The sequence below is a fragment of the Pseudochaenichthys georgianus genome, chromosome 13 (genome assembly GCF_902827115.2).
Source record: "Pseudochaenichthys georgianus chromosome 13, fPseGeo1.2, whole genome shotgun sequence".
Lineage (NCBI taxonomy): Eukaryota > Metazoa > Chordata > Actinopteri > Perciformes > Channichthyidae > Pseudochaenichthys > Pseudochaenichthys georgianus.
The window spans coordinates 4,245,076-4,268,041 of record NC_047515.1 but is presented as its reverse complement, the minus strand read 5'-3'; the positions used below and the strand labels follow the sequence as shown (position 1 = coordinate 4,268,041).

The following is a 22,966-nucleotide window of genomic DNA, read 5'->3' as shown; positions in this document are numbered from 1 at the left end:
CACCGTTGTGACGAAAAGGGAGCTGAGCCAGAAGGCAAAGCTCTCTGTCTACCGGGCCATTTACGTTCCTACCCTCACCTATGGTCATGAAGGATGGGTCATGACCGAAAGAACGAGATCGCGGATACAAGTGGCCGAGATGGGTTTTCTCCGCAGGGTGGCTGGTGTCTCCCTTTGGGATAAAGTGAGAAGTTCGGTCATCAGGGAGGGACTCGGAGTTGAACCGCTCCTCCTTCGCGTCGAAAGGAGCCAGTTGAGGTGGTTCGGGCACCTAGTAAGGATGCCACCTGGGCGCCTCCCTAGGGAGGTGTTCCAGGCACGTCCAGCTGGGAAGAGACCGAGGGATAGCCCTAGGACCAGGTGGAGGGATTATATCTCTTCGAGTAAACTTAAAATACCAGTATGTTACATGTCAGTACATACACTCACAACATAAATGATGTACTGTGATAGACAGCTGCTCACCATGAATTTGACTCTCTGGATCTCCAGCTCATTCCACAGCTCAAAGCCCTCCTCCGCGGGTTTCTTTTCCTTCTTCGCCTTGGCCTTTTCTTTCTTCTCTTCTATCACCTCGGGCTCCTCCTTCTTTACCTCAGGTTCCGGCTCTGCTTTCTCTGTCTTCTCGCCATTCTCGGTGCTGGAGAAGACACGTGAGGAGAGAACATGTGTGATGTTTCTTTTTAAAGAGGACATAGCATGTTCATTTTCAGGTTCATAATTGTATTTTGTGACAACTGTGACATGTCTCCACCATGCTTTTAATGTTCAAAAAAGGTCTTTGTTTTTCTCACACTGCCTGTGATGCCCACACTGCTCTGATTGGTTAGCTGGCCAGCTCTGTTGTGATTATATGGCAGCTCTGGCTCTGTTTGAATGGATGTGAATGGGTGAAAGCTGACTTGTTAAAGTGCTCTGAGGGGCCCTACAGCGCTATTATGGATGCAGTCCATTTACAATACAATATTGGCCTGAGGAGAAGCTTTCTCTAGCAGAAGCTGATCATTTTCGATGTTGACAACTCACTCTGCTTTCTCAGTCTCTGGAGGAGCCACTTCTTTGGGTTGAGCAGGTTGCTCTTCCTCCCCTGGTTCTCCCACTGCAGATTCCAACTGTTACATAATGGCATTGCAGTTAATAAACACTTAAATGAAGAGCATACACTTTTATATATGATTACACAGAACCCCTCACCAGTTTTCTCTTCAGCAGCGGTGTGCCCTCTGGTGTCGGAGGCTCTTCAGCCGTCGTCTCACCAAAGTCCCCGAGTCCCCCTGGAGTATTGAAACCGGGCAGACGTCCACCTTCCCTGTCCTCGCTATCCTCCTCTTCCTCCCCTTCTCCCCCACCATCTAAGAGGTCTGACCCACCGTCTGCGTCTTGGTCCGCTCTAGCCCCTGGTTCAGGTGGCAGGTCGCCGTGAACTTCGTCCTGCGTGGGATCTGGCATACTGGCTAATATCTCCGTTACCGTCATCTTCTTGGCACCTTCCACGAGACCTCCACCGAACAGCACCTTCCATGTGATTGTGAAGAAGCCCTTACATACACCGTAGACAAACATCAGGATACCCATCAGAATAGTGTAGATAAACGTAGCCAGGCCGATCACCATCTCCTTCACAGTCATCTTTCTAAGTTTGCGGTAGCGACGTCGCAGGTTACGGAATGTGAACATGTTGAAGAAGTCCCCCACGCTCTTCAGAAACTCTGCGAAGGCTGAAGCTGCCTCTGGAGGGACTTCCTCTCCATTGCCTTCCTCTCCTTCTACAGCCTCTACTTGTTCTCCCCCACCTTCCTCTCCTTCCTCATCGTCTTCTTCTTCTGCATCGTCTCCCTCAGGCTCAGAGATAGACGCCGCAATGTTCATCTCAAAGATGGTGTCCTCGCAGAAGTTCACAAACATCTCCATTTTCTCACTCTCTTGGCCCTCATTGACCACATCAAAGATGAACTGCCGCTTGGACTCTCGAACTTGTGGCATTTCCCACTGGTCGCGATTAGCCTCGCTGATCTCAAAGTAAATGCGCTCAATCTTCTTGCTGGCTCCCATGATCTCGATGCGGCCGAGGAATGGGCGGAAGTACTTGAGCACGCTCTCTGCCTGCTCCAGGAAGTTCTGAAGGCGAGTGTCGTGGGGCACGTGCTCCGACAGGTTGGTGAGCAGAACGGCGATATTGAAGCCGATGTCCTTGGCTGGCTCCTGGAAACGATCGGCAAACTCCTCAAAGTTGATCATCTCATTCTCATCAGCTTCTGAGCAAGAGAGGAGGAACTGGATTTCTGAGGGAGAGTATTGCTTCTGGCTGTCCATGGCCTTGGAGAAGTCTTTTTTGGAGATAAGCCCACGGGGGTCGGTGACGTAGTCCCGGAAGGCATCTGATGCCACGATGTCTTTGAGCTTGAGGAACATGTCGAAGAACTTGAGGATCATCTCCACGTTGCTGGAGGACTCCACCAGCATGTCGACCATTTGCCTGGCAATGGTGCCGTTCACAATATTGCCTAAGAGCAGAACACAGTTTGAAGACATTAGATGAGAGTTTGCAACAGGAAGGAAAGGACATAACAACCCAGGGACAGAAATCATACCTTCAAGTAGAGACAGAAGCATCACCACCATTTCCTTCTGCAGATCCAACAGCTCCTTCAACAGACCAATCTGACTGGAGTCCTGAACCAAAGCCAAAACACACAGCAAAGCACAAACAGTAGAGAAGTATGGTCTTTAGAATATGTACTGACTACTGGCTAGTATATCACAGCTCATTTTGAGAGGATTTGTGCTTTCTAATGAGATGAGAGTAAAACGGTAAGAGATGCTACCTCTGAGTGTGCTCTACTCCAAAAGTGGTCCTGGGTTTGCATTTTACAAATAAAGAATATGCATTTTTAGCATCACAAATAGTAGACTTGCGTGTGTGGTCAGCAAAACAAGACACTTAAACACCATCAGGTATGAGAGGAGGGGAGAAAATGCCTCTGCAAGAAAGCAGGGAACACGTAAACATATAGACGCTGATCGTAGCATTCCTGAAGACCTGCACCAGCAGATAACACAAGCCATACATATTCTTGATTTTATAGTGGTTGAAAGACTGGTGGAAGTCTACAGGAAAAGGGTGTAAGGATTTGCAAGCATCAGCCACACAACACAAAGCAACTAAATACAGGGCCGCCCCTGGCCAACTTGGGGCCCCAAGCGACATTGTGAGATGAGGCCCCCCCCCCCCAACCGACAGGAGTGAAACCAATTTTTTTTAAACAAAGTAGGCTACTTTGCAAATATAATTTGTTATACAGTTACTTTCTTATACAGTGAGGCAGAGATGGAGTACTCAAGTCCTGGACTCGGACTCGAGTGCCGATTTTCGGGACTCGTGACTCGACTCGGACTCGCGCACTGGACTGGACTTGGACTCGTGAATTCTCGCGCACGATGACTTGGACTCGGACTCGTGAATTATCGCGTACGCCAACTTGGACTCGGACTCGTGAATTAGCCTATATGCTATGCAGAGACTGCCTTCTTCATGTCGTGAATTGCAGCTGATGTTTTAATATGGCAATTTTAATTATACAACATTCGCAAGTTGTACATTTGACTCATACAATAACCCACCTTCGAGTGAAGCTCTAGTTTCTTCGTGGTTTTTTTGTTCCCCTCTTCACCTGCACTAGTGGCCGTATCAAAGCCGTGATTGGTCAGATGTCGATTCATTGCAACGGTGTCGGGTTACAGACGTGCTCCCCTTGTCACCTCTCGGTACGTCCACACAGCCGCGTTAAAAAAATCTTGGAGGTGGGCCTATCTGAAGCTTGGGGATTTTTTGCGAGCAACGCGACCAACAACCAATCACATGAATCTCCCGCCCCCGACATACAAAGCAATAGCAATGTTAAAACGAAGTAAACTGGATATAAAATCCCCAAACAGGCGAAAACCTACTAGTTTCACCCACTGTCTCTGCCACCTCCCTCCATGCCTGGTTCCTCCGGTTTGTATCCCGGTAAGTTAATAGGGACTGGTCATAAAGAACCGGGTGATTTGCTACCGCAATAACTAATTTCTCCTCTATTGTTAGGAATATAGAAAATGAGTATGTCACTCCCAGCTTGCACGTGGTTTGATTGGCTAGCGCTTGTACTGTCAGATTTGCATAAACGGGATTTGATTGGCTGACGCTTCCACCTCAGCTTCAAAAGTTGAACATTGCTCAACTTTTGAATCCTGAAAATCCTGGAAATGTTCGCTTTGCTTCCCACAATGCAGTTCGGCGAAAAGTTAGGCAACGTTACCTCACCCCATTCAAAGTGAATGGGTAGAAGCGTTGGAAGATTTTTTAACGCTGCTGTGTGGACGGGCCGTCACTCTCACTCTCGTGTGTCAGCGGGGGTGCGCGGAGAACTGCGCACATTAGCTGAGGCCCTCTGGGCGGGGCCCCCTGCGCAAGGCGGGGCCCCATGCAGCCTGCGTGATTGGCCTGTAGGGTGGGGTGGCCCTGACTAAATATATTAAAAAGCAAAATACAGCTAAATTAAAAAGAAGCAAAGCATGGTATTAAGACTGTTTAAAAAAAATCGTATGAGTCATTAAGGAATAATCAATCATCGATCTTTTGTATGTAGAAAGCTGGTATTTGTTTGAAAACACCTCTACAGTAAATAATAAATATACTAAAATCTAGACCCAGAAAGCAGCTACTCATACTTTATTTATCAGTTTAGTATGGTATCATCACTTTGAATAGTCAAAATGTGTTCAAACTGTCACTACACCCAAGTGTCCGAGTTACACATGTTCCTCGTATTCAGGGGTTATGTCCAATTGACTTGATGGCTCTTTAGAGAACTTAAAAAAGAAATAACACTGTTAAACGCTAAAGAAAAACATGAAAGGCTGTATAAGGAATAAACAGAAGAAATTGTGAATGATTTCTGTATTTTGTACAGTAATAACTAGTCACATGAAGGAGAAGCGCTTTGAAAAGTAAAGCATGATGGTCCTCTAAATGAGATGGTGATGATTCTTACGTTGTTGCGTTGTCCAGAATCAGGGAGCATCTAACAGGGTTACACACATAGACTGTATATATAAGGTGAAACATGACAATAGAAATGTTACTATCAAAATGTTTTATTTACTTTGGTATTTGTCTAAACCTGGAGGTTATTTATAGATTTAAGGTAAATGTTATTCTGATCATTTAATATAAATAAACAGTCTTTCAAACAACCTGAATCCTGATGAACTGGCGCTGATCTGCTTTAATATCCAAAAAGAACATTCAGCATCTTTTCAACACACATCTATAAGTTTGTATTTTGTTGTTTCAACATTTGAAAGATATTCCACATTTAAAAATTCAAGTTCATGCATACACTGATTTTAAACAGGAGAATCAGTAGCAATCAACAGAATATTAGAATGAGAATTAGTAACCAAGGCAACTCCTTGTTAGATCAGACAGGTTATAGACTGCAGACACACACAGGTTAAAGCAAAGCTCATCAAACCTAATCACTGGTCAGTATTAGAAACCCGAAATATATTTAAATCAGGTGAGGAAGATTTACTGTATTATAATAATAATAATAAATTATATTTATATAGCGCTTTTCTGGAACTCAAAGAACGTACAGAACCAGGAAGAAAATGAAAGAGAAAGAAAGGACCTTGAGTTTTTTCCACAAATTGTTTCTGCCAACTTAACTTGAATTTATGTTGTTGTACTATCTGTACAACATGGCTACCTAAAATCAGCATTTAAAAAAAATGTACATTCATGGATACATTTGGAATATCTGTAATATAATGTATGCACATTTTGATTGTATTAAAGTGGAACTTCATCAAAAATACGGCTGTCTCCAAGTGTGATGTTAAAAAGGAAGATAACCAGAGGGTGTTACTTTGACCACTTGGAAATTAATAAAATACCATCACAAATACATGTTAAAGAATATTTGTACTTAATATCGTAACATTTGGACCGTATTCCATCCAAACCCTTAATGCTGTGTTGACTTAGTAAATTGTTACCTACAGTAATCTGAGGTTATCTTGCTTTAACAAAAAAAGTAAAGAGGCAGAAACAATCTGTCAAAGGAAAGAAGGGGGGAAAGCTGGTTAAGACAAACACATCTATTAATTAAACAAAAGAATAATCAAATAAATACATACTTTACTTTGCAGGAACCATGAGAGAGACAGTGCACAAAATTAGTATACTCAAATTGGACTAGACTAGAGGATAAAATGTATACATTTATATTTGAAAATTGCTTTAAATTCATCTTATGCTTAACTGTAATACAACACTTATTTATTTGGATAATTTGAAATCTGAATAGATCTGGATTCTCTACAGAAATTATTCATGGAGAATACAAGAAATAGAATGGTTTAATGCTAAAAAAAAGGGCTAAAAAATGAGGTTATGTCTTGGCTGTTTCTTACCTGAGCGAGTTTCATCATCATGTGAGCAAAGACGTGCAGGAAGCCCACCACCGCGTCCCACAGCCTGCTGTGAGCCAGGGACTGCTGGTTCCCAGTGCAGGGGCCCTGGAAATGGAGAGGATATTCCAGTGCTGTCATCATGTTTGGACATATATTTTAACATTGTCTTGTGTTTCAAAGTAAATGTTTCAGAAAGAAAAGCTTATATTTTAGGTTGAAATCTATTTTATAATGTTCTTTTAGTTGACCATAGTGTCTCGTTTTGGTTTGTCAGATGGCTTGTTAGTATGACTTGGCTATGAAAGTAGGTTGTATAGTAATACTTATATTATGAACTTATCCCAACTTGTTTCCCCTTGCATAGGACCAAACAAAAGCATCTTATAAAGGGTAAGAGACGTCAACTTAAAAGCACCAGCTTCAGTATGGTTTGCAGAGGTCCTAGGTGATGGAATTAGATTGATGACGCCATACAGATACCTTTATCTGTGTCTTTAAAAAGAGCTTAAGGCAGCAGTCGTTGAGCACAAAAAGTCAAAGCTAGAATACATAAAATGACGAGATTCAACTTTAATTTACTCTAAAGTGCATTTAGTTTACCATCATTATCCTTTTTATCAATTACCTTTGTTTATTTTGTACCTATTCAAACCAAAGGTGGGACCATTTATTAGTTAGCATTAGATTTGGTTGGTTTTTAGGGTATTTGGCTAGTGTTAGTTTTCTTTTAGCTTGTAAATGTTTCTGTAAAATACACACACTCTCTCCAATTCTAGAAGTGTTAGTAATTTATATTTAAAAAACGTACCATTTCGTGTTTGGGCCCACATTCTTAAGCTTCGGATAGTTTATTGAGATGTCCCATTGCCTATATCTCCATCATCCCTTGCTGTATTTAAACCTTTTTCTTTTGCAATATCAAAAGGCAAATTTCCCCCATAATTTGAGGAACATGCGAAACATGTTGCATTCAGGCTCCATCCTACCACAATGGGGTATTAGCATTGCAGAGACAAACTGCTATTTAACCCCTGGTCTACAGATCATGTTTTGTATTAACATTCAAACATTCAACATTAAAATAATCTATTGTTCATTCTTACCTGGATGTACTCAGTCAAGCTGTTGAAGACCTGTTTGGCCACAGTCATTGCTTTGGAGAAATTCCTCTTACCGGGCTCATCAATGATGTCTTTTCCTGAGTAGTACCAGTAAAAGTCACTGATGGACTCCTGGGAGGAGGAACACAACGTTGAATTTAATCTATCAAATTGGTTTCTAAAATACATTTTCAGTGCATGAGGTTAAGGGATACAGTATGTAAGAGCCACTTAAGCACATATATATATTTGCCCTTGCTGACCTAAAAAAAAAAACCTCTGGGCAAAAACAGAGGAGCATTATAAAAAGAATAAAGTCAAATATGAAATCTGTACTTGAAGAATGGCCGATCACCGTTACTGATGTCGTTGCCTTTCTTGTGTTTGGAGTTAGTGTCTACACCAGTCGGCAATTTAAAAATATTAAATATTTGTAGGCCAATATAATTAACGTTTGACAATAATAAGCTAAAAAAGGAGTCAGTAGGAGTGATGTCAGAGTTCCTATCAGGGACCTGTAGTCGCAGCAGGTAGTCCACAGTGCAGATGATGATGTTGATGGTAGTGGTGCTGCCCGTCTGAGTTCTCAAATAGTTCTGGAAATCTGAAAAACAGAAACATGAAGCACTTCAAAAGAGGATTTTCCAAAATTGGACTAGCATCATTTACAGTACAGTTATATGAGTGAGCACTTTTCACAGGAGGTAGGCAGTCGTCCTCCGATAGGAGGGTTGGTGGTCCGATCCAAAGCCCCTGCAATCAATATGTTGAAGTGTCCTTGCACCAAATTGCTACCAATGTCCAACAATGTTTGCATGTGTCTGCGTGTTAGGGTCTTCCTGAGCAGGTGGTACCTTATGTGGCAGCCTCTTCCTCTGTATGAGTGTTTGTGAATGGGTGAATGCTGACCTGTATCTGCATATACTGTACGTATGTATATTACCTGTGTATGGTTGGAAAGACTGGAACAGTGCAGTCCATTTACCCCCAGTGTTTGGTAGTCACTCACCGTTATTGTGGCCTTCACACAAAAGCTGCAGGAAGCGGAAGATATCACATGTAAATTCATCGTCAGCCATCACTTTCTCATCTGGATATAGGAACACAGGAAATGCATTACAATATTGTTGAAAGGAAAGATGAAACTGCTCATGGACTGTGCTATTCGGTTAGCATACACAGTAAACAGAACACGGCACAAGTTATTAGGTGATTAAAGGGAATACCAGTGTATTTGATCATACAGCCTTAACAATGTGTCTGCATCACTGTGTACATACATCATATATGAGCGCAGTGAAATGACAGTTATATACATAAAAAGTCAATAACAAATATTGTATAATAAAAGTGGCAATAACGTTCTCTCAATAAAACAATACACTGGTAAATGTCTCCATCTAACAAGTCAATGGTATCCATCATAACAGGCTTAATAATTGTGCCGATGAAGCAAAATTATTTGAGCAGTTTCATAGACAAGTCAAGTTCTTACGGAATATTTAAAAATAAATACAAACTGGGAACTTCAGTTTACTGTTATTTTTAGGTAAAATAAATCTAAATCCGAAACCAAATGACTTGCTAAAACAGAATACAAATTGTTCAGATTAGAAAAGGCATTAAATGAGTTATTTAATTATTAACAATGGTGAAACGTGGTTATGGTAATCCCAATTAATATTACTCCTCTACCCATACACACTAAACACTGCACAATGCTCTGTGCAGTGTCAGATTTATTAGTACATTATTGTCGATTAGTAAAAACCTTATCAATAGATGTGGTGATGGGAATAGTTAGTGTAATGGTATTGTAAAGTCTTTGAATGTACACACGTGAATTGCCCAAAAAAAAGAGTACAAATGGTAAGTATCACTTCATAGTACTCCCCTGCTTTCATTAGAATATGTTAGTGAATGTTAGTAAAGACCGTTTGTCAGCAGGAGAGGGCGGCTGAGGCTTCACTCTGCTTCCCTCCCCTAAACTGCACCTCTCTCTCGCACCACTTTTTTACAGAAAACATATTTCAACAAAACTCAAATGGACAGCAGGTCCAACCACGGGTCACGTCACATTGAAATGGACATACAAAATACAGATATATGAAGACAGGAAACCATGGAATACACATTTAAATATGAATATATATCAAAGAAAACACAACTGAGGAAAAACATACAGATGTAAACAGTGAGCACAGAACAATGTGAAGGCACACCGTCATGCAGGACAGATCTACTGCAAACTCCAAGGAGCTTTGTCAAAGCACGGATGTTGGGACATAATTGGGACCTAAAATAAAACTTGTGTGGTCAATGTGCCAAATAGTTTCACAGATAGTCAGTGTCTATAAAGGGAAGTTCCTGTAGTGATCTTTGAAAATGTATTCTTAGATATAGGATCACAAGATTGATCAATGTTCAAGTGAGATATTAAAGGACTGCATAGAATGATATTGATATGATATATACTTGCTCCTGTGGGTATTGTCCACAGTACATGACCATTGCATGTATGATATGTGTAATGTGTATTTGTGAAGCGCTTTGAGCATCTGGAAAAGCGCTATAATAAATATACGGAATTATTATTAATTATTATATTAATGATTGTGTAACATTTGAGCAGAAGTGCTCATGAAATGAACAAAGGTGACACTCTGGATAGATCCTCCAGTCAATGGAAACAAGCGCTGCCCCTCATGCTGCTATTGGCCTTTAGGCGCGAACATTTCTATTTCCAATATGTGATTAATTAAATTTGAACATGTACAGCGATGTTTGGCGCTCTGAGGAGCCGCTGGCTGTATGAGAATGCTTGGTCAGCTTAAAAACCACACCAACAATGTTTTATATATTTGTTTACTGCCTGAGGGTAGAGACAAGTCCACACTGCAAGTCTAACCATAGGGTGTTCAATAATAATTGGTGATAACTAGCTAGATAGCAAACATTGGGTGTTTCTCAATGTCGAGGAAGGCTGCTCCAGAGCCACTATTTCAAGCATACTATGTCATCGAGTGCCGCCGAAGGACTGTAGCTAAAGTTGGCCAGTTAAATAGGTATAGTTAGCTAGTGAAAAGCACACTGACAGAGCTCAGCATCAATTAACCTAAGTTAGCTTTTTTAAATTATAAATGTCAACACTGTGGACCTTTGTCTACCCTTCTGGCAGTGAGAGTTATTATAAAATGTCGACATGAGCCTAAGTAAGCAGTCCGACCGGCTGTTTTGGTAATTCTTGTAGGTTCCTCATAGGGTTCATCAACACCACAGGACACTACAGAGTTATTAAAAACATCCTCATCCAATGATTTTGGGCCATTTCTATGTCCTCCTGCCAGTCACTTTGAAATAGCTGTGATTTATACCGAATACAAATCATTGTTTACAATGCTGCTAGTGCTAAACCGGAAGAACAAAGACAAAAGCGATAAAACCGGAAATGGCAAATCGCCAAAGGGCCGATGCTACATAATGTGAATATACATGACATTTAAGGAAAGTCTATCCATCCTGGGTGAGGGTTCCCTCCTTTATAATAATAATAATAATAATAAATGCTTGTATTCGATCCTGAATGAGACAGGAAGCCAGTGGAGGGAATGAAGGACGGGTGTGATGTGGTTGTATTTTCTCACCCTCATCAGGAACCTAGCGGCACTGTTCTGTACGTATTGGAGCTTCTGAAGGCTCCTGCTAGGAGTCCCGATGAGGAGAGCGTTGCAGTAATCGAGCGTTGCAGTAATCGAGCCTTGAGGAGACGAAGGCATGGACCAGCTGTTCTGCATCTGACAGGAGTTTTGCAATGTTCCTGAGGTGGTAGAAGGAGGTTTTGCACAGGTGTTTGATGTGGGTGTCAAAGGTCAGATGTCGGTCAAATCTTACACCCAGATTGGTAACGGCTGTGGAGAGGGGTATGTTTTGGCCAGAATAGGTGATGTGGGTTATGGGGGATGACTGGACCTGGTTTGGTGTGCCGACTAAAATAGCTTCTGTTTTGGAGCTATTAAGTTGCAAGAAATGTTGTTGCATCCAAGCCTTTATCTCCTCAATGCAGGTGTTAAGGGATGTTGAAGGGAACGGTGACGATGATGGTGACAGTGAGGAAGCATGTGGGATAGGGTCTGTTTTTATATATAGCTGCGTGTCATCAGCGTAGCAATGGAATGATATTCCATGCTGGCTGATGACACGGCCAAGGGGCAGAGTGTACAGGGTGAACAGAGTGGGCCCGAGTACCGACCCTTGAGGGACACCACAGGTGACAGGGTGTGTCTGGGACCTCGCACCTCCCAAGGAGACGTACTCTGTTCTTCCAGACAGGTAGGACTGGAACCAGCTCAGGGTGGAGTCAGAGAGTCCGATGGTGTGTTTGAGGCACTGAAGGAGGATGTTATGGTCGACAGTGTCGAATGCTGCAGTCAGATCCAGGAGGATTAGGAGAGATGGGGATCCAGTATCAGCCGCCATCAACAGGTCGTTTGTGACCCTGTCCAGAGCTGTTTCAGTGCTGTGGGCGGAACGGAAACCGGACTGGAATTTTTCAAAGAGGCCGTTTAGTTGTAGATGTTCCTGAAGCTGGGCGGCAACTACTTTTTCATTACCTTGGCTAGAAATGGGAGGTTGGAGATGCGCCTGTAGTTGGCGAGGATATCTGGGTCTAGGGTGGGTTTTTTGAGAAGGGGTCTGATGACAGCAGTTTTAAGAGCCGATGGAACATGATCAGCCTTGAGGGTGATGACGTAGGTGATCATGGGACTTATAGCCGAGATGTTCGATTTGACAAGGGCTGTGGGTAGAGGGTCTAGTGTGCAGGTGGAGGGTTTCATCTTGCAGGTGATGTCCTCAACCTCTTGCTGTGAGATCTCCGTGAAGCAGCAAAGTGGTTGGAAAATCCCAGGCTGTGGGTTAACATTAGGGACAGACACAGCGCAAGGGGTGGAGAGAAGAGAGCGAATAGTGGCAACTTTTGTCCTTTGAAGCTCTCCCCGCAGTTTCTTATACTTTTTGTTTATTGTGGGGTTTCTGTAGTCTGCTGCGATGGTAAATAAAATGTGCCTGTTTTTTAAGATCTATTTATATTAGCTACAATGTCATAAACGGGCTGGTTGAAAGCTGAACAAACATGCATAGCCATTCTCAGTTTGAATCATTACAGAAAATAAACGAAAAGTGGCAAAGCTGTAGAATTGTATATTTTCTTTTAACAATAAACAAAAAAATCCTGTATCTGGAGCAAGAAAAGAGCTGTGATCACACACAGAGTTGGAGAACAAAATCCATAACTACAGGGTACATGATTCAGCATTAACTCATTGTACTTGCAATATTCTTAAACAGTTTTCACTACGATGTGCAGAGAGTATTGTACTACGAACATGATATTTAAATGTGTAGAATTTGCTGGAATGTTCTGTTCTGTGTAGCAATTCACCCTGTATTTTACTCTGTTGACCTGACAGTATTTTCCCAACTATAACCATCTTATCTGAAGCTTATCCGTGTGTATGATAATTGATGAGACAAATGATAAGGGAAGAGAGCCCTCACTATCAGTGGTAAAGCAGGCTTAAATTAAAATAGACATTTTTGGGAATTGTATGATTTCTCTGGGGTAGCTTTACACAGATAGTCTAGCTGTGTTGGCCAAACTTGGTAGAACCAACTACATTTGATAGATGCAAGTAAGAGAAACATTCCTTATTGCTGTTGCAATTCATTTCAGAGTTTCTAGGACACAAGGTCAGTGTAGTGCTCTATATGTTATTTTAGGAGTTGGAGAGGAAGAATGAGGTTACTGCTTTTCCTTTCCAATCCGTCAAACCACAGTGTCAGAGTTACAGTAGATCTGCGAGAAAACACTCAAGGTGAGAAACCAGACCTTACAGTCACTTCTAGAGGAAGAAGTTAGCGACACAGCGCAGCACCATGATAAGTGACTGTAACATTTGCTTTCACTGGCCTCTTGGGTGTGAAATGAAATGCATATTAAGGTCACACCTAGTCAGGTGATTGACAGCTAAAAGGGACAGAGAGGACAGAAAGAGGAAAAGATAGAAAGTAAATATATGAGACCATTTACCACGTTCTAGCTTCTTATCTGAGAACCGGTGGGGAAAACATGAGTGTGAGGGGTAAAGGGTGAAAATGGGCAACATGAATGATGTGGGGGAGAGAAAGACAAGGAGACACAGTGAGTCCAGAAATCTCATGATGCTGTCAGTGGATTATAAACATTTTCATACATCAATACTCAAAATACTCAAACTTGGACACGCTCATGTGAACACAAACCTGCAACTAGGCATCCACAAACACACACTCCGATACACACAAGAATAGACTTCACACTGGAAGTTGAAACATGTCCGATTATATCACAAAACAAGGGACAATGATGTATGACAAAAGGAATGTGCTGTGTTTGTGTGTAAATGTAGGAGTTTATATGACAAGTGTTCAGATAGTGTTTGACGCTAAGAAGCTGTTGAAAATACTCACTATTGCCTTCCTCTGAAACCATCCCAAGGCCCTCAGCCTTGTTCTGCCTCTCAAAAGCATTCAAGTCCAAAACGCTGTCAAAATGAAATATTCAGTCAGTTAAACAATATAAAGTCCTATCCTACAAACTCGACTTACAATGAGCCCTTCTCAAAGATGAGTATAGCTAATACAGTCAATATGTATTCTTATATTCCAGGCTCAGTTTATCAAACTGCTTCGATTCACTTATTAAGCTTTAGGGGACACCACATTTTGGTGTCACGAACAGGATCGCATCTTGGACACTGGAGGTGATTGACACTGCTCAGACAAAGGTACGGGACTTTTTGACACCATTATAAAATTGTTAATGAGCAGTCTTTTCTAGGGACCATATGCTGTGAGTGAAGTATAACTTACATTGTCAAAAAAAGAAAGGTTAACAACAGAAACGCGTTACAGACCTGCAGGTCTGCATGAGAGCCTGAATGCTAAGGAAGAATCCCACTTCCTTTTTATCCTTCAGATAGTCCAACATCCGCTGCACACACACACACACAGAAACATAGTACATCAAATCTTAATATGGTAGTAGTGAAAAAAACCTATTTGTTACAGTTTCTAATTGAAATATGATTGTCTTAGATTTATGTCATGTACCTGCTGTACATCACAATTGCCTCCGTTGAGGATGGAGATTCCCATTTTAAGAGTAGAAGAAACCATGGCTCCAGGTTCGCCTGAAGTAAGACAAGACATCAGTTAGGCGCAACAACTTGGAAACCAAAATAAGAATCAAACTTCATCTTGTTTGTACAGGACTGCGTCATATTGCTCTTTGGTGGGATTTTACGACATAAGAACATAAACTGGGAGAATGATGTCTCGACTCCGCAATGTAATAATAACACTCCGAGAGCCAGATAAGACCACAACATCATTTGTTGTTTAGTATCTGAAGTTGACACCATCATCCTAGCTTTCAATTGTCTGTGCTGAATGTTACCGTAACTACTATATCACCATAATCTCAAGGCAGATCAGGGCTTCCTCATGTAATAGTTACACAGCTCAAAGAAGACATTTTTGATCAGATTCTAGCCCCATTTACCTTTACAGGCACTGATCATCTGCAGAACCATCTCTGCGGCCCCGCGGTTGTGCAGACGGGACTGCTGATACAGAAGTCTCTGTTTCTCCATCTCCTTATCCTGTGGAGCAGAGCAAGAGGAACACCGCTGTAACCCTGCCAACCGGGACTGCACTGCCCCCCGCACTCACTCGCACACAAACACGCATACAACCTCACAATTTAATTCTAGAAATGGCCATCCGTGGACTGCACAGAGAGACGTTCCAATGAAGATAGAGCTGATGAATTATGAAACGGAATATTTGCTACTCGATTTGGAAACATTTACAAATTGCCAATAACTTTTTTAATGATATTGTAATTGCGATAAGATCTGTGATATTAGAGGAAATTAACACTTTTGAAACATCAGTAACATAATCAATGAAAAATTTATTAACTAGGGATCTGTATGTAATATGGATTACTGTAAGTATCGAGAAAACCGTTTGTAGGCCAGGACTTCTCTACAGCTTCACAATACTTATTTTAGATATTTTTCACTTATTTAGCTTTTACCAAAGATTTAGCTTACTGGATATTGGTAGTCCATATTGCAATTTAAATGAAATTAAAATTATTTGTGCAGCCCTAGCAAGATATCTAGGGTTTAAGCTTTCTGGTTTTAATTGACAACGATATTAATAGAATTTATACACATTACAGACGGTATCTCATCAAGCCTGTTCTAATGGTGTGGTTGTCAAATTTGGCTCTACGATATAAAATGTTAGACGATTCTCATCACGGTCCTGAATAAACCTAATTTTAAATTATACAAATATTTGTTCTTGCTGCACTTGTGGACATTTTTATTATAAAAAAGACAAATCTAAAATATGAAATCTCTTATCGCAAAAATAGGGATACCTGAACACACAAACACACATACACGTTCTCTTCCAATGGATCACGTTGAGTATTAGTGATGGACACAGTTATTCCAGCTCTTCCGAAGGCAGTGGACATTGCTTCCAATGGCATACCACACATTTCACACATTCTCACGAGGATGCAACAGCAGTCGTTTGAGTCACACAGCATGCATACCCTGCTTTCAACAGCAGGTTAACCTGCTGCTACATCATGCTTCTGTCACGGGACATTAGCTGGAAATCTGTAAACCTCAACCTCAAAAAAAGGCAGAGGTACTTATTTAATGCATCATAAGTTTTGGATATTGAGGTTTTAATAAACTTAAAATTAAACAAATTGTAGTTGTTTTGAAAAGTTGGAAAAACTGTACAATACTAGACTAGTATAGTGGTTTTACAGCATACTTATTTTGTTGCTACTACCTAAAGAAACACTTCTCTACTCTAATTACTCGGTATTTTGTTATACTTAACTGCACAATGCTGACGTTTTAAAAACTATATGTATTCCACTGAGATACTGCACACATTTCTTTTATAATGTAATTTGTCATTATTGTACGAAGATTTTAGTATATTAATCTTCTTGTCAATATATATATATATTCTTTTATGTTGTACGTTTTCATTTAAAAAAAATAACACTTCTATATATTTTTGAGCTTTTTAGAACTTAATACCTCTTAATGATTATGCACTATTTTACAGCAAAGCACAATTCTGCATTTTAAAACTTATGCTATTAACAACTATCGTCTTACAAAAAGGTTTTAAGCCCCCAACGCACACCATGCGTGAAGCCCCACCCATAGCACCAAAAAGAGGAGACCCCCCCTCCCTCCCTCCCTCCCTCCCTTATAAGCCTGACTGTGATTTAAAAAATGTGGGGCAGCTTTTCTCTTCGTACAGGGGTTGTCCTCATATTTCGAGCTGAGTATGTGTGTTTGTGATGAGTGAGAAGAGATTGTGTGTCTTATTAAGAGAGTGTGCTTGTGTGTGGGACCGTGTATGAACGGCTGACTGTGCAGGCTTTTCCTGCAGTGCTTGGTGAGCACTGAGGGGAACATGGTCCAAATCAAAGTACAGACAAACAAAATCCGTTACTTGCCAGTTGTTAGATTTCAAACTAGAGTTAACAGGTGAGTCCGTCCTAATAAGCGGGTGAGTACAAGAGGGTGTGAGTCAGGGAAGGGGGATTCAAGACCACAGCCACAACACATCAGCACCAGAAAGCTGCCTCCACTGACACCTGCTGCATGGCTTGCCCTGATAACTGTCATCAGTTTCCAAAAATAGCTGCTTGATTTAGTCTTGGAAGACAACATTACATGTCTGAGCACATATCAGGTACCAGATAATGATGTTCAGTTAAATAAGTAACCTTAAATGAGAACATTTAACTAATTAAAGGGGTTCTTGCAGGAATACTTTACCCCAAAATGATCATTTGAGCATCAATGATTTACCCGTGTTGCCATGAATTGCATGAGAATCCAAAAACAGAGAACATTTAAATGTACACAGATGTTTTGGTATAGCTTTGCAGTTAACAAACTGCACCATTTACTTCAATTCAAATATGTTCACAGTTGTTGGAGTCTTTCCTCACAGAGGATAAGAAATGCAAGTTTTCTTCACAAATTCAAGGTAACACAAATTAATCATTTTGGGGTTAAGTCTTCCTTTAAAGTAACTTAAAGGATTTGGATTGCATGTGGGTGTAATGCTGTCCTCCAGGAAAAGCAATGGATCTATATATTTACAACATCACAGGGTCCAAGCCTGATCTTTGAAGCAAAACTAAATATTGATTTGATCATTGCAATTAGCTGGGGAATGTTAACTATACAGTTTAACTTAAGTGTTGTGAAGCACTGTTAAGATTGCTGTTGATGTTCAAACCTAATAAATCTGTTTACGACAGACATCATTTATTTTTAAAACAATTTCAAATTGAGATTGATATTTCATATTTCCAAAGCCCCATTTTAAATTCCATCAGCGATGCATTATTCTTAGCTTTTAAGTTCTGTATCACAGGAATTATACTTTCTTTCACACTTCATTTTTCTCAAGTATGTTGAATTTAAAATGTACCTACTGCTAAATGTATTAAGATATTAAGCATGGAGTTCACACGCTAGGCCACAATGGATTGCAGTAATCTTCTGTTTAGACCCTAAGATTCAGGCTTGGAATGTGTGATTCTGAAATGTAACACCGAGCAGAGCTTCAACCTTGGTTTCATTTTGTTGTCTTTAGCGGCACCGACTCTCTGGACTCAAGTCATGCAATTTAGGAAATGGACATTGATCCGACTGTTGGGCAGAGTCCAGCAAAGGCATGCACAGGTCAGTCCACCACAGCAGGAAGTAGACACGTGGTGTGAGTGGACAGAGAAAAGACAGGAAGAGAAAAAAGAGAAACGTTGTGGTGGTGGGGGGTTTGTGCCGAGTGTGATGTCATGGTGTGGCGATGGGGAGTTGCTTCTCCGCTGACTCCCCCTGTCTCCCTTCCCCTGGTCCCCCCATACCAATTCTGTCTGTTGCACCTCAAAGGCTGGCTCCTCCCCCTCCTGATCTCCCCCTTCGTCCTCCTCACCAATGTGACAGCTCTGAAAGGATGAAGATGGCAGGTCAGGAAGGAGTGCAGGACCACTCACTTTACTCCACAAAGCACAACATGTATATGAAGAATAATAACAATTAAAATGTTGTTAAACCAGGCATCAAAGCACATTTGTAATAGTGGCCAAATGGTGGTACTACAACATCCATGTTGTAGTACCACCATTTGGCCATCCACTTTTTTCCATTAAGTTACATTTGGTAAAAGAAAAAGAAAATCAGCATACCAGCATGCTTTCTGCTTTGAAATGTCATTCTATTTCCAGTTATGTTATTTCTTCTATAATCTTTCATGCGCAAAGAAGGGCTGATAGATGTGGAGAAAAACTTGATATCATGATATAGCAACTATATTGAAGCATTCACTTCTGGTTCTTCCACAATATATATGTGTAAGTGTTACAATGAAATATTACAACAGCTAGATTGGTAAATCCCCCAAAATATATCTTAGGATATTGTTTTCATGTATAAGAGGATATGTAGTCTTTTATCAGGATATATATAATATGGATATATTGCCCAGCCTTAGTGCAAAGCACACAATTAACATATGAGAACATTGTTCTTGTGGATCAAACGTAAGTTTCTGCTCACTGACTGTCTTACCTTTGCCATAATATCAGCATAAGACATATAGAGGTGGTCAACGTCAAGTTTACTGCAATGACAAAAAGACAGAACAGGAATCATCACTGAGGAACAGCTGGAAGGTTAGCCGCAGGAAAAGCAAACGACTCTTACGTCTTCTCTGTGAGAGCTGTGCGGCTGAAATGAAGAATCAGCTGATGAAGGGGGTCAGGCTTCGTCTCGGTCTCCTCTTCCTCTTCCTCCTCTTCCTCCAAGGTTTTCTAGTCATTGGATATAACATGAATCATAAGAAGTCCTAGCGTACACAATGGACGATATCCTTAAATGCCAAATTGTAGATCTCAGAATAAAATGGAGGATGACTTACTGATAAGTCGTCAATCATCTTGTCCTCAAACAAGTAACCTTCAGTCTCCAACCAGTTGCGTTTGTAGGCATCTAAGAACATGTTGGTCGCCCTGTGCCTGTGGGGGGGGGGGGGGGGGGCATGCAATTCAACACGTTTGTACATGCTAATGGCAAGTGTTGTTTTTCTTTCTTTTAAACAAATGTGCCCTGCTTATATTGTATCTCACTCCAGTCCCTCTCCCTCTCCCTCTCCCTCTCCCTCTCCCTCTCCCTCTCCCATTTACACCAACTAACCACCACACACTTGCTGGATCAAAGTTTCAACAACAAAACATTCTTTATTTAGAATATTAAAAACATGGTTGTAAATTCTAATCTCCATGTACAATAGAATCAGTATAAAGGCACATATATATATGTATATACACTCTGTGAATTGGGTGGGGTTAAATCATATTGCTAGGGAATACCTTTATAATAGGAAACTTGATTTTTTTAAATCAAAAGCTCTCTTCTCTGGTTCTTAAGTCATCAAATACAGGACACAAAACAACTTGGATCCCACTTAGGATGGATCACCAGAATATGTGTCACTTGCCCTTCAGCCCCTTCACCACCATAGAGCGGTGCAGTGAAGTTAGCAAGAGTGTTTCTGTCATCTGTCATACTTTGTAAAGACATGTGGTCTGCATGTGATCCTGTGTGTGTCTTCACCTGTCCTGTAATCTCTGAATCTGAATAGGAAGAAAGAATGGAGGAGGAAAGAGAATCCTTACGCGGGGATGTTGTACAGGGGGGTCATCCTGAAACAGGCCACCACAGCTCTGCGCCGCTGCTTTGACAGCAGCTTGTGCCACACCATTTTCTTCGACTTGTAGGGATGCTCCGTCTAAAGCAAGATATATATGTTTACTGAAACAATCCTTCCTTTGAATCCGTCCTCATGTTTCATGAAAGCCTGTCTTTACTCACCACCTCGATGTGGTAAAGCACAGCCGACACCTCTTGTACTCGTTTTACCACCTTCTCAGGGTCCTCTGCATCTTCTGCCTTCCCGGAATTCTCCTTATAAAGAGACATCTGCCAGCGTATAGCGGGGTCCTCCACCTGAAGCCAAATATGCATATTGTGTGAAGAAATATTTACAAGTAATATCTTTAATATGTAAAACGATAATAAAGATGAACCTACCTTCCCTTGCAGATGCAGATTGTTGGTCAAGAACTCCCTAACCTCTTCATCCGTGTCTTTCTACAAGGGAAGAGACCAGGGTCGGGGGAAATCCATCACTTATTCATTCACTCAATATACATACATCAAAAAGTCAAACAGATGACCCTCAGACACGGGTCCAGTGTTGTCATGTTGGGGCAAAGCACAGCCAGTTGGTTTCAAACACATCAAAGTACCAGTGAGTATCTGATCTTGGCGAGGTTGATGAGCTCCTGGTCTGCAGGAGAGCACATGTTGAGGCCGATAGGAAGCATCTTCTTCAAAGCAGCGACGATGAGGGAGGTCTGCACAGAGTAGCGGTCCCCGCGCCGCTTCTTCTTGGTACGCTCCTGCTCTGAGCCTCCAGACTAAAGAAAAGAGGACACGTTGAAACGGATTCATCAGTGATCCATTTAAAAGCCCCTGCGCCTCACCAAACATTTCCTTTTCAGAAAATATAATATATTATATGTTTTATATAATATCAGAGGCTTTTGACAATATTTAACAAATAAAGTAAGAGCTGCTTCTAACACAAAACATAACAGGAACCAACTGCTGAGGCAACATCTTAGGGAATGGGAATGTGACGTCTTTAGCAGCACGTCAGCCATCTTTGAGGATACCAGCGAATGCAACCGAACCTATTGACTGGCCAGCTGAGCAGCAGAACTATGATATTCTTGGGTAATTATGTTCCTACATGGATGGTCATGAGTCGTAGCAAACATTTGCAAGATATGCTGATATCTGTTTACTGCAAGTACTGAAAATAATTGCTGAACTACAGTAACACAAACCACGACAAATTAAAAAAAGTGAATACATGAAATATCTCAGTATATATAAATATAGGTAGATAAATGCATGATAAGCCAACGGTTTGTTAGCATTCAGCTATCACAACATTAGCTATCCTACTTTTGTCTGGATGATTGCGGCCTCTGCATCTGAAGGTCCTGTATTCCCTGTTTGTAAACTTGCCAATGGCCTCTAAATATTTAACATTTTCAGATTGCCAACAGGTGTGGGCACTTACTCCAAACACCAGATGGGCGCCACGATCAGTAACAGGGATCAGAGCACTCTTCTCTTCATTCGTAAGTAGGCTATAGGTACCGTTAATTAAGTGCATTTTGCAAAGGAACGCTCTTCTCTCGGTAAGGGAATAGATTGTTGTGCCCGTACTTATTCGTTTGGAATCCAAAACAGCGGAAAGCTGATGGATGTTGACAGCACATGATGTTGCTATCGTTGCTATCCTTCAAAGATGGCCGCGTTCCCACAAAATGCTCCGCGGTTCCCATTTGCTATACCACAACATGCCAATAAAGTGAATCAACAACTTAGCGAAAGTTTCATCTGAGAAACTAAGACAGACCCATAAATACATTTCCATCCAGAAGTGGTATGGGTTCAGTTGCTCGCGGCTGCATCAGCTACAGACACTATGCACAATGCAGCCGGCTGTTAGTGGAGCAGTGACAGGGCGCGTTCTGCACACAGAGCAGTCTGTGGGGTCAGCTCCATCGCCCTGGAGCTCTTCTCACACACTCCTGTCCTGAAGCTGCCAATGCTCATTGCTGACTGTTGCCTGGCCTCCTCACAGCAGGCCCTCTGCCCGCAGTGCAGCGTGTGGACCCGGGTCAGAACCGCTCTTTGAGCAGAGAGGCGTTGTGACGGTCAGGCAACAGGAGCTCACTGCAGTAATGCCCATATGAAAGCCAAGGAGAGGAGGTTTCTTATTTATCTTACAGCAACCACAGAAGGAAACATCAAAACAGAGATTATTAATGATTCAACTCGTTGATGGAGTAATGAATTAGACATGGAGGGACATGTCCAGTTAGTAAATATGGTGGTCTTCAGTTCTCCGCCAGGTGCTGCTGAATGACCAAGTGAATCTTATGGTATGGTATTTTGGTGAGAATAGAGAGTGAAAACAAAGCTGATGATAAGACTGAAAAGAGAAGAGTCCCCCAGCGCAGGAACCTTTTACCACAAAGCTGAAAGAAATCCCAAGTGTCCTTAAAAACACTTCAGCGTCACAGATGGCAGAGCAGCACGGTGTCCTCAACTGTATCCGTCAGGGCCCACCTGAAGGCAAACTCTTTATTCACCAACGAACAATAG

The 22,966-nt window shown here is 41.5% G+C and overlaps 1 protein-coding gene across 3 annotated transcripts in view; it reads right to left on the bottom strand.

Annotated features, from left to right (window-relative positions):
* ryr1b (ryanodine receptor 1b (skeletal)) overlaps positions 1-22,966 on the bottom strand; it is a 144,993-nt gene that overhangs the window by 14,712 nt on the left and 107,315 nt on the right. The window contains exons 74-96 of one of the 3 annotated variants that reach the window (XM_034097591.2): positions 21,031-21,201; positions 20,813-20,872; positions 20,594-20,728; positions 20,398-20,510; positions 19,641-19,737; positions 19,427-19,533; positions 19,292-19,343; positions 18,589-18,669; positions 15,160-15,259; positions 14,709-14,788; positions 14,513-14,589; positions 14,067-14,140; positions 13,648-13,665; positions 8,569-8,649; positions 8,075-8,163; positions 7,563-7,691; positions 6,460-6,564; positions 5,034-5,063; positions 2,826-2,855; positions 2,592-2,673; positions 1,195-2,504; positions 1,027-1,112; positions 466-640 (exon numbers count right to left, since the gene is read on the bottom strand). In XM_034097591.2, the coding sequence (XP_033953482.1) occupies positions 466-640; positions 1,027-1,112; positions 1,195-2,504; positions 2,592-2,673; positions 2,826-2,855; positions 5,034-5,063; positions 6,460-6,564; positions 7,563-7,691; positions 8,075-8,163; positions 8,569-8,649; positions 13,648-13,665; positions 14,067-14,140; positions 14,513-14,589; positions 14,709-14,788; positions 15,160-15,259; positions 18,589-18,669; positions 19,292-19,343; positions 19,427-19,533; positions 19,641-19,737; positions 20,398-20,510; positions 20,594-20,728; positions 20,813-20,872; positions 21,031-21,201 (3,282 nt within the window). The remainder of the gene's footprint in view (positions 1-465; positions 641-1,026; positions 1,113-1,194; positions 2,505-2,591; positions 2,674-2,825; positions 2,856-5,033; positions 5,064-6,459; positions 6,565-7,562; positions 7,692-8,074; positions 8,164-8,568; positions 8,650-13,647; positions 13,666-14,066; positions 14,141-14,512; positions 14,590-14,708; positions 14,789-15,159; positions 15,260-18,588; positions 18,670-19,291; positions 19,344-19,426; positions 19,534-19,640; positions 19,738-20,397; positions 20,511-20,593; positions 20,729-20,812; positions 20,873-21,030; positions 21,202-22,966) is intronic. The other 2 variants (XM_034097593.1, XM_034097592.2) reach the window with 2 other exon arrangements.